Source organism: Thamnophis elegans, chromosome 12 (assembly GCF_009769535.1).
Source record: "Thamnophis elegans isolate rThaEle1 chromosome 12, rThaEle1.pri, whole genome shotgun sequence".
Lineage (NCBI taxonomy): Eukaryota > Metazoa > Chordata > Lepidosauria > Squamata > Colubridae > Thamnophis > Thamnophis elegans.
In genome coordinates, this window is record NC_045552.1 from 24,912,062 (window position 1) to 24,924,365 (window position 12,304).

At 47.2% G+C, this 12,304-nt stretch overlaps 1 protein-coding gene across 1 annotated transcript in view; it reads left to right on the forward strand.

Moving 5' to 3' along the window:
- The window catches only part of CSMD2 (CUB and Sushi multiple domains 2), a 735,331-nt gene that overhangs the window by 521,681 nt on the left and 201,346 nt on the right, over window positions 1-12,304 (forward strand). Inside the window, exons 22-23 of the mRNA XM_032227842.1 lie at window positions 9,674-9,830; window positions 10,879-11,070. Coding sequence (XP_032083733.1) covers window positions 9,674-9,830; window positions 10,879-11,070 — 349 coding nt within the window. The remainder of the gene's footprint in view (window positions 1-9,673; window positions 9,831-10,878; window positions 11,071-12,304) is intronic.

Sequence of the window (12,304 nt, forward strand, 5' to 3'; positions counted from 1 at the left end):
TATCAGATTGTGACCAGTTGCTGGGGTCTATTGTTTCACCTCTAGGCTTAGAGCTATGGAGTCCCACATTAAACCACTAAGAGGGGGATCTTAGGAGTAGAGAGTCTTAAATTCAGCTCAGCTTGTTGTTGCTTACTGTCTAAATTTGATAATGGGCTGAACGAGAGAAGAACTGAAATCAAATCCAGAGATTAAGATGTTGATAAAGAGGATACTGAGGGATTTGATGGCTCAGTGGCTAAGAGGCTGAGGTTGTTGATCAGAAAGGTCGGCAGTTTGGTGGTTCAAATCCCTAGCACCGCATAATGGAGTGAGCTCCCATTACTTGCCCCAGCTTCTGCCAACCTAGCAGTTCGAAAAGCACATAAAAAAAGCAAGTACAAAAATAGGAACCACCTTTAGTAGGAAGATAACAGTGTTCCATGCACCTTTGGCATTTAGTCATGCTGGCCACATGACCATGGAAATGTCTTTGGACAGCGCTGGCTCTTTGGCTTTGAAATAGAGATGAGCACCGCCCCCCTAGCACATATGTGCAAGGGGAACCTTTACCTTTATAGATGGATGCTAAATTCATGAGCTTCAACCTAATTTGGATGGGCTTCCACTCTGACAGAAAGAGCAGATTTGCAGGCTGGGAGTGTCTGGATCTGAGGTGAGGAATGCCTTTACATAGTGATCTTCTGTGCCAGCTGCATCCTTTCTTGGGCCAATTGAATATCTCATTATCTACACTTTGGCCTCAACCCATCCTGAATGTAGCAATAGGTTTTATGTATTGCTATCCTTGAAAGCTGTTTAGGAATTGCAACTGGTGCAAAACGACAGTATAACAGAGTTAGAATGGACATTGGTGGTCTTCTGGAGGCAAGATTAATTGTTCTACCATATCACCCTTAGTCCATACTTTCATTAAACCAGATATATTAGTTTAAACTAGAGCCATGGTGGTACAGTAGTTAGAATTGCAGACTGGAGAATTCTGGGAGTTGAAGTCCACAAGTCTTAAAGTTGCCAAGTTTGGAGACCCCTGTTCTAGAGTCTCAACATATTTTTATATTGTGTTGACCAAAATGGGATACAATATTCCAGGTGTGGTGATGGGGTGGCTAGACTGCTTACCTATATTCAGATCACATGATGCCTGTAATGAAAGTTATGTACCAGCTATCAATTGTCTACTGAACTCAATTGACCATGCTTAGGTCTTCAAAGCCCTAAATGGGTCTGACAGGATCTGACGATTTCAGAGACTGCCTGTCCTGGGAAACTATCTAGTTTCCCAAATTACAACCACAACTGAAACCAGAATTTTCATTTTTTTTCAGCAAGGTGATTGTTAAGTGAGTTGCACTCATGTTTACCATATTTTTCAGAGTATAAGACGCACCTTTTTCGTAAAAAAAAGAGGCTGAAAATCTTGGCGCGTCTTAGACACTGAATATAGCATTTTTTTCCTCCTGAACCCCCCGCCCCCTTCACCCAAATGGCCGTGCATAGCTTGTAGGAGGCTTTCAGAGAGCTCCTGAAGGCTGGGAAGGGCAGAAATGAGCGAAAAATGGGCAGGTTTTTGTTTAGTTTTGCCCCTCCCAGGCCCCAGAAGCACTCTATAAGCCTGCTAAAGGCTATCCATGCCTTTTGACAAAAAACGGGCCCATTTTTTGCTCATTTTTGCTCCTCCCCGGAGCACTCTACAAGCCTCCTAAAGGCTATTCATGCCCCCCCCCCCCGCCTTAAAAAAAAAACGGGTCTGTTTTCACACAAAAACGGGCCATTTTGGGGAGGTTTGCAGAGTGCAAAACCTTTTTTTAAAATTTGTCTCTTCAAAACCTTGGTACGTCTTATACTCCAGTGTGTCTTATATTCCAAAAAATATGGTATATCCTTTTTGCCAATGGATTTTAAGTGGATCACTGTAGTTGTCATGTGAATCATGCAGTCATTAGGCAAATCCATCTTACCCCTACTACAATACAATAGAAATTATACAATACAATACAATAGCAGAGTTGGAAGGGACCTTGGAGGTCTTCTAGTCCAATCCCCTGCCTGTCAGCTTCTGCCTTGCTGTTGCTTCAGCTGCCATGAAACGGGAAGGGGGGGGCGTGTATTTGGGAGGGGTTAATTGATGTGCTGGAGGAATGTTCTAGGATGTACCAGTCGTTGGGACTGCGCATGCGTATGTGTTTCCCGCCTGCATCAACGGCCTACACATTCCATCGTTGGCCTGTCTTTTTGAAGTTATCTCACACCTGACATTTGAAGGACTTATGATTGGACTGGAGCTTTGATCCTAAGGGGGGGGAACGGGCTATCCTATATATCAATTGCTTTCGCGCCATATTAATCAGACTTTGCTTCGCTACTGCTTGCTTATCATTTATAATTAGTAAAAGTACTTTTGATTTCCAACCCATGGAGTCTCTTAGTTTTCTTTCCTAATTATGGAATGGAGTGGGCTTGACAAGAAGCAAAGTCTGATTAATAACCCTTTCCAGGAGATTTACGTCTACCGAGAAGGGAAATAATGTCTTCTCCGATCAGAGAGGAGGAGGGCGCCGTTGGAGGAGCGGATTCCAGTGAACTAGGACCTCCCGACCTTTCTTTACACGAGCCCAGCCCGCCTGATCGACCCTTGCACGAAGATTTATTTCAACTGCAAATTTCCAGCCAACCTGAACCTTCCCCCCCACCCCGATGGTCAACTTCGGTGGGACAAAAAGAGATAGAGACAAGCTGGAATGCTGGCCTCACCCAAAGACCATCCCGACAAACTTCGCTGGAGCCGGGTGCCGTGAGAAAACCCCAGGCGAGTGAGTTCCCTGACTATTGGAGCCAAAGGTACTTTGGGGACAGAAGAGGGGGCGATGAAGGAGAATGGAGAAGTTATCAGTACCAGGGGCCCATGAGGAAACCCCAGCGGAATGAATTACCTGATTATTGGGGGCAAACATATTTGGAGGAGAGAAGGGGGGAGGAGGAAAAAGACTGGAGAAATTGGCAACGTTACCCACGCCAGGCATCTCCCCCACCCCCCCCCTCGGCCCGTGTCACCCCCTGCGGCTAGAGGTTTTGCTGATCAAGGAGGACCTCCCCCCCAGCCTCCCCCCCGAAGACATCGGATGGCTAAAATCCCTCCCTTGCCTGTTCGTTTTAATGGTAGTTCTGCTAGCCTTCCCTCCTTTCTTATGCAAGTGTTTAACTACATGGAGATTTATGGCCAGGACTTTGAAACTGACACTTTAAGGGTCAGGATGATTCTTTTATCATTGGATGGTGAGGCTGCTACATGGTCGACTGCATTGCATATGTCTGGCTCTCCCCTCTTGGGGAATTTCAACCGCTTTATGGAGGCTTTCCGCCAACGTTTTGATGACCCGTTAACTGAGAAACGGAACAAATTGAAGTTTTTAACCTTTGACCAAGACGATAGACCTGTCGCCCAATACATCCAAGAATTTCAGTGTCTTTCCCAATACATGAGAGGCTGGGGGGAGGACGCGCTTCTGGACAGATTTGCTGAAGGGTTGAATGAAGACATTTATCAGCAATGTGTCAATCGTAACCTGCCGAGACGTTTAATCACTTGGTTTGAGCATGCTGCGGACGCCGAGCTTGACTTAACCTGTCTCCGCTATGCCAAAGAAGAAAGAAGGAAGCGGAAAGAGAGGGCTGCCAAATCCCTCCCCCCTCCTGCCACTCAATCGCTTTCCAAACGACGAGGCGAGGCGAGAGGGCCCCCTTCTGGCTTCTCCAGACCTTTAACATGCTTTCGCTGTGGCAAGCTTGGGCACACCGCCCCCGAATGTCGGGCTAAATTGCCCCTCTCTGCCCAACCCCCTCCCAGACGTGAGGAAAAGCCTGCCAGAGGCTCTGACAAGAAGAAGAAGGAAACGGCTTTCGCTGGGGAAACCAACCCCCCTCCTTTTGCCCAGCCTTTGGAGGATAACGCAGACGCTAACTCCTCTTCTTCTGAGGACTCTGATGACGACACATCGCCTCACTGGGTGAGTTCAAACAAGGGGCCCCTGCTAATCCCTATTGAATTAAAAGTTTCTCCTGTGGGGACACCTGCCACCCTCCTAGCTTTACTTGATTCCGGCTGTTCCCGATCCATGATCAATCCAGCCATGGTCGAAAAATTAGGCATCAAATTGCGCACTTTGAAAACCCCAATTGTGTTTTGCCAAATAGATGGATCCATTGCGGGGGGGGAGGCCGCCCATTTTTTTACTGAGCCTTTGGAAATGAAAATGGGTACCCATACTGAATTAATCTCTTTTGTGGTCGCGCCTGGCATGGACAGGCCACTCATTTTGGGCATCCCATGGCTCCGGAAGTGGAACCCTCACATAAATTGGCGGACAGGCCGCTTGCGTGTTCGCTCGAAGGTGCCTCCAGTGGGGGAGGGCTCTCCGGACCAACCTGACGTCACTGACGTTCCTGAAGTAGCCGCTAGAGGGCAGGAAAGGATTGCAGGAGAGGAGAAAATTCCGAAAGTATATTTGGATCTTAAGGAAGTCTTCAGCGAGCAATCTTCGGACATTCTGCCCCCCCACAGGCCTACTGATTGCTCCATTGACATTTTGCCCGGGGTCAAACTCCCAAAACCCCGCATTTACTCCATGTCACCCAGGGAGATGGAGGAGATGCGTTCTTTCATTGACAAAAATTTGAAACGTGGTTTCATTGAACCGGCCCGACCCAAAGTAGCTGCCCCTGTACTGTTTCGTGAAAAGAAAGATGGTTCTCTTCGCTTATGCTGTGACTTTAGAAACCTTAACGCTATCTCTACTCAAAACCTCTACCCACTCCCATTGATGAAGGACTTGTTGGCGCAACTGGGGAAGGGCCGCATCTTCACAAAATTGGACCTGCGAGAAGCTTACTATAGGGTACGCATTAAGGAAGGGGACGAATGGAAGACCGCATTCAACTGCCCTCTTGGTTGTTTCCAGTTCCGAGTTATGCCTTTTGGCCTACAGGGGGCTCCTGCTGTGTTCATGCAATTTATTAATGAGATCCTGCACGATCATCTCTATAAGGGCGTTATCGTATACCTGGACGATATCCTCATTTATACCCGCTCTTACGACCACCACGTCAATCTAGTGCGCACTGTTTTGAAAAAACTCCGTGCTGCCAACCTTTATGCCAAATTGTCTAAGTGCGAGTTTCACCAAACTACTATTGACTATCTGGGCTACCGTATCTCCCCTGATGGCGTTGAAATGGACCCTGAAAAAGTGAAGGCGGTCACTGAATGGGACGCGCCCAAAACTCGTAAACAATTGCAAAATTTTTTGGGTTTCGCTAATTTCTACCGTCAATTTATTCCCTCTTTTGCCGACATTGCTCTCCCTATTACTAATTTGCTCAAGACGAAAGGCGACCCAAAGCCTAAACCCAATAAGCCTTTGGACTGGACCATGGAATGCCAGGCGGCATTCGAAAAACTTAAACGCCTTTTTGCCACTGAACCAGTTCTTAAACATCCTGATCTCAACCAACCTTTCATCGTCCAGGCTGATGCCAGTGATGTCGCCGTTGGGGCCGTTCTGCTGCAAGCCAATGACCAAGGTAACTTACAGCCTTGCGCATACACCTCCCGTAAACTCACTGACACGGAGCGGCGCTGGGCGGTTTGGGAGAAAGAGGCTTTTGCGGTCCGTTGGGCCCTCGCTACTTGGCGCCATTTTCTTGAAGGCTCTAAACACCCATTTGAGGTGTGGACTGACCACAAAAACTTGGAAGCGTTGCGGACACCTCGTCGTCTCTCCCCCAAACAGATGCGTTGGGCCCAATATTTCAACCGCTTCAATTTCACTCTAAAGTATATCCCGGGCGGAAAGAACTTCATGGCCGATGCTTTGTCCCGGTTACCTCAATATAATTGCTCTAAACTGAGTATCGTCCAACCGCTCTTGGCAGCTCCGGTACTCACACGTCAACAGACCGAAGCTCAAAAGGAAGTGCCTCAAGATCTACTTGCTGACCTCAAAGCGGCTCTTCCTCAAGACGACTGGTTTCTGAACCATCGGGACGAATGCACCATGAGGGACGATCTACCGTGGATTGGTGCTAAATTATACATCCCCGCTTCCCTACGACTTGTCGTCCTTCGTCGCGCTCATGACTCCAGGATGGCGGGTCATTTTGGGTTCGTAAAAACTTTGCACCTCGTAAAACGACAATTCTGGTGGCCCTCTTTAAAGAAGGACATTGAACTTTATGTGGCCAGTTGCCCGGTTTGCGCTACCGCCAAAAAGCCGCCGGGGAAACCGCAGGGACTTCTACAGTCCGTTGCCCGCCCGGTTGCCCCTTGGAAGGAGATTTCTATGGACTTTATTGTTGAGCTTCCCGAAAGCCAGGGACACACCGTCATCTGGGTGGTCACTGATTTGTTTTCCAAGCAAGTTCATTTCGTGCCTTGCCACAAAATTCCTTCCGCCAAGGCGTTGGCTAAATTATTCCTTTCCCACATCTACCGGTTACATGGGGTTCCCGACCGTATTATCTCCGATCGTGGAGTCCAATTCACATCTAAATTTTGGAAGGAGTTTCTCACACGCATTGGTTCCGCACAAGGCCTTAGCTCCGCCTACCATCCTCAGACTAATGGCGGCTGTGAACGTACTAATTCCGTCCTTGAACAATATTTGCGTTGTTTCATCAATTATCAACAGGACGATTGGGTTGACTTGTTACCACATGCTGAAGTGGCCTATAACAATTCGGTTCACTCCAGCACGGGCTTCACCCCTTTCCGGGTGGTTTACGGCCAGGATTTTGTTCCTATTCCCGAACTGCCTACGGCCCAACCTCAGGTGCCTTCTGTTGCGGACTGGAGTGAACGTCTCAGTCGCATTTGGCCTCTGACTCTTTCCACCTTGGACGCTGCCCATAAGGCCCATAAGAAGCAAGCTGATAAGAAACGCTCTCAGCCCTATGAGTACCACGTTGGAGATTTAGTGTATTTGTCCACAAAATTCTTGCATACTACACAGAAGTCAAAGAAGTTGGGCCCCAAGTATGTTGGCCCTTTCCCGATTGTGAAAGTTATCAATCCTGTTTCTGTTCGTTTACAATTGCCCAAACACCTCAACCGTATCCACCCGGTGTTCCACATCCACCTCATCAAACCGGTTCGGGTCTCCCACCTACGGCCCCCCGATGACCCTCCACCTGCTCCGTTGCTGATTGATGGGGAACGTCATTTTGAAATTCGTGAAATTCTTGATTCCCGCAGGCACCGTAATCGCATCCAATACCTTGTGGCTTGGAAACACTTTCCCCCATCCCACTCGGAATGGGTTGATAAGTCCCACGTTCGTGCTCCCCGCCTGCTTCAGAAATTTTATGCTTCTTATCCCGACAAGCCTTGACTTTTCTCCCCTCCCTCTTCTGTTTGTGTTTGTTATTTGTCTGTTTTGTTTGCTTTTCTTCCAGGCCTGACAGCCTTTTATCCGGGGGACGGCCGGATGTCAGCTTCTGCCTTGCTGTTGCTTCAGCTGCCATGAAACGGGAAGGGGGGGGCGTGTATTTGGAAGGGGTTAATTGATGTGCTGGAGGAATGTTCTAGGATGTACCAGTCGTTGGGACTGCGCATGCGTATGTGTTTCCCGCCTGCATCAACGGCCTACACATTCCATCGTTGGCCTGTCTTTTTGAAGTTATCTCACACCTGACATTTGAAGGACTTATGATTGGACTGGAGCTTTGATCCTAAGGGGGGGGAACGGGCTATCCTATATATCAATTGCTTTCGCGCCATATTAATCAGACTTTGCTTCGCTACTGCTTGCTTATCATTTATAATTAGTAAAAGTACTTTTGATTTCCAACCCATGGAGTCTCTTAGTTTTCTTTCCTAATTATGGAATGGAGTGGGCTTGACACTGCCTAGGCAGGAAACCCTATACCATTTCAAACAAATGGCTATCCAACATCTTTTTAAAGACTTCCAATGTTGGGGCATTCACAACTTCTGGAGGCAAGCTGTTCCACTGATTAATTGTTCTGTCGGGAAATTTCTTCTCAGTTCTAAGTTGCTTCTCTCCTTGATTATTGACTTTGCTTGTTGGAAGCCAGTGGGAAGATCGTAGACAGCTATCACGTGACCCCAAGACACTGAGATTATTGTAAATACATGTTGGTTCCCAACAGCCAAATTTGATTTTGTGACCATGGAGATGCTGCATCAGTTACATATGCAAGGACTGGGTGTAATTTACTTTTTTTTAGTGCCATTGTAACTGTGAACAGTCACCAAATGTATTATTTGAGTGGATGACTACTTGTATTTGGATCAGGAGAAGGGACTGTTTTGAAGATTCACCAGGAACTAGAAGCAGAGAAATTTCTTCCCTGTGAATTATAGACTTCCTCCATGGAGATTGAGTTTCCATAGTATCTAAGACAGTGATGCTTAACTTTTTTGGTGCTGAGTATCCAAAGTACATGTGTGTGAGTGCAAATGCAAGTGCACATGCCCCAATCCCCAAAATGCAATGCAAGTGCTCCCCACGCATTCACTCTGCCCTCCCCCCGCACATGCATCCCCCCACATTTTGTTTTGGCTTCCAGGTTGGTGCAAGAGGCTTTCCAGGCCAAAGCAGGGCACAGGGGTACTCACATGGCACCCCCATGCTCCATTTTGGCTTCCCCAATCTCCACAGGTGCCTCTCTGGAGCAGAAATAGAGGAGAAAGGAAGGGCATGTTGAGGGGGACCTGCAGAGATCAGGGAAGCCCCCCCCCATGCATGCACAGTAGACACCCAAAGACCACCTGGGTGATGGAAAGCGTGCACACATGCATGGTGGAGCTGAGCTGGGGCGACGGCTGGTGTGCCCGCAGAGAGGGCTCTGTGTGCCACCTGTGGCATGTGTGCCATAGGTTCGCCATCATGGATCTAGGACATCAGAAAATAGAAAAAGGCAATTTCTTTTCCCAAATGATTAACTTTCCATCATTTGAAGGATAGTGAGTTTAACATTGATGTCAATGGTTTTGATTTCTTTTTCAAATATGCATTAGTGGTGAATATCTGTAGCTTGGGTGTAGGATGTGGGTGAAGGTTTGTTATCCAAGCTTGTAGGTTGGTTTCTGAAGGTTTTATTACCAGGGTGGGTAACAACCCTCGTGTTTTGAGAGACCATCTTGTACCAAAACATTGCAGGAATTCAGATGTCTTGAATGCAAGCCTGCAGGAGAAAAGCGGGCAGAGCTGAGGGCAAAGATAAATGCATCACCAACTTAGAGTCTTTGTGTTGCCATAAGAGATCCAGGTCCAATCCTTCCTGAATTCTGTTGACCCTTATCTGGCACCAATTTACTTGAACCGATTCATGTGTATAGCTTTGAATGACTTGTCTATACTGCAACCTAATGTGTGTTCCTAGTTCTTTGGGTGTGACAGGGACATTTTGATATTTTTCATACCCTAATGGCTACCAATGCAACATGACCTCCCTCTTCAAAAGAAAACCCAACACTGCTTTCGTGTCTCAGTGCTCAGGCCAAAGACATGGGACAATGAGGAATGTTCCACCCGTTGCCATAGTACCAAATGAACAAAACTGTTGACTTTGTAGAAACAAGGGGTGCAGGATCAGCGGATGGGCAGAGACAAGGGAATCCATCTTCATATTTGTTTTCTCCTCTTTTCCAAAGATTTATGATGGCAACAATAACTCGGCTCGCCTGCTGGGTTCCTTCAGCCATGCAGAGATGTTGGGTCTTAATGTCAACAGCACTTCCAGCTCGATGTGGCTTGAATTCATCACAGATGGAAATGGCACAAATCAAGGTTTTGAGTTGCAGTTTTCTAGTAAGTATGGAGGCTGCCAACCCTGCAGCTGGACAAAAAGTATCAGGGCAGAGTTAGAATCACTGTACTGCTCCTACAGAGAAGCTGTATTTGGAACCAGACCTTTAAGGAAATTTAGTTTGCCAATTAAGGGTGTCTAGATTAAGGGAAGCCAAGCTAATGCCAGATATTTTGATGATATTTTATTTTTCAAACCTAAATACTCAAAAGGAAACTATTTATACCGGCTTCGTGTAAGAGTACATTTTTCTTTACAACTTGTCTGTGTAAATATCATGGTGTTCATCTTCACGCACTTCCCCATCTTTCTATGTCTATTCTTCTACTCATATCAGGTTATTAAGCCCTCTTTTGAAAAATTACAGATCGATTACCTCCACTGAAATAAGCTACACAAGAAACAGCCTTCAATATATCTATTTCAAACCAATCTATCAGATTGACTCATAAGATTCAGAATCAGCAAATAACAAGCCTGTTCTGAAGAGGAATCTATTCCTTGCTATTTTGCAGCATTTTTCTCCAGCTTCTTAAACCCCTCCCCTTCCTTGGTTGTTTTCCATTGGATGCTTCATCTTAATCCTGGCACCCAGTGGTGGGTTCGAGCCGGTGCGCCTTGGTATGGGCGTACCAGTGCCTGTTGGGAGCAGCAGGCACCATTCCGGTATGGTGCTTTGGAGGGCCCATCCGCCTGAGTTCTTTACCTGTATTTGACCCAACCAGGCCATTTTTGCACGCGCATAGAGTGTACGGCACCTATGCAATGCTCTGCTGAGCAGCTGGAGCATCACAGGCGATGCACATGCATGTGCAGCACACGTGGTGGACGCCCAGCCCCATCACAGCATACCGGTTGCGATGGGATCTGGAACCCACCGCTGCTGGCACCTTAGAAAGACTGCAAGGTTGCAAGGTTGCAAGTTCTTGAGTGCCTTTTCTCAGACTACATGCTGGAAGTTTCTAAAAGAGTTTCATCAGCCATTGACCATTAACACAACAGCTGGACTGGGATTTCTTTCTAACCAATTGCCTTTATTCCTGATTTCAGGTTTCGATTTAATCAAATGTGAGAACCCTGGTATCCCGCAATTTGGCTACAAAGTCCACGATGAGGGACATTTTGCAGGGAGCTCCGTCTCTTTCAGTTGTGATCCTGGCTACACATTACGCGGAAGCCGTGGGCTTACTTGCTTGACTGGAGAGCGAAGATCCTGGGACCAGCCTCTCCCCACCTGCGTAGGTATGACTCCTCCCTCTTGTGTGGTAGTCACTCACCAGGCATTTGGCATAGCTCCTAAGGCTGTGATGGAGAACCTATGGAGCCATCTCTGCGGGCATGCAAGCCGTCACCCCAGCTCAGCTCCACCGCACATGCATGCACGCCTCCTGCCAGCCAGCTGATTTTCAGGTCTCTGCTGTGCATGCAGGAGACACATATGCATGCGCACAGGGGGTTGTGCGTGCATGCATGTGGGGGCAGGGGGAAGCACAGGGGGAGTGCGGCAAGCCCTCTGTTCCCTATTTTTGGTCCTAGGAGGCTGCAAGGAGGCCAGCTAGGCCCAAAACGGGACGCGGGGGGAGGGCAGGGGTGGGAAGAGTGCGAGGGGGGGGTCACATAATGCCATGCATTGCATTATGTGTGTGGGCATATGCATACGTGCTTTCGGCACACAAAGATAAAAAGGTTAGCCATCACTGTTCTAAGGGGATGACAGACCAGTTGATTTAGCTGTGTAATTTTATGTCCCAAAGTCACCCATAGTTCTTGGAATCTTCAGGAAAATCATTGAAACGTTCATACTAAATTGACATGTTAATGTGATAAAATTGTTAAATAATTGAATGCATAGCTGAGACATTTTTGGAATGTACATTCAGAGTGCCAGGAAGGTTTTTTTTTTCCCCAGAAAGCAAAGAAGCAGCGAAACTTAGAATGTCTGATAATGCAGGAAGAGAGCAAGGTTGGACACCCATCCACCCCCTCCCCCACTCAGTTCTGACCTAGGCTTCCTTAACGAGAATGAAGCAGAGTCTGGGTCCCTGCAAAACCTCTTTCATTTACACAACTTTGAATTCCTTTCATTCACAGCAGCAAGGCTTAGCAGGCTGTCTTTCAGAGGAATGTTTATCAACATGAACCTTATCTCACTTGGCGAGTTGTCAGATAACTAGTTTCCAAATGCAGGGCAAGGCAAAACTTGGCACAGAGTCTCTTATAGTCACAAACAGAACTTTCCTCTCTTGAAATGACCAAAGGTACAAATTGTTTCCTGCAAAAGCCCATTCCCCATTTGTTCCTCTTTTGTTTCCTATGGGAGGGGCTAATCACCTCCAAGGTGTGGCTTTACTCCCGTCAATCCTGTTTTCTTAGTTGTTCTTTTTTTCTGGCAGCTCTGTGCATGGACACACTGGGAACAGGCTCCCTGCTGTCTAACTCCCTCTCTGCCTCTGATAAGAGCCCTTGTCTGAGCTTT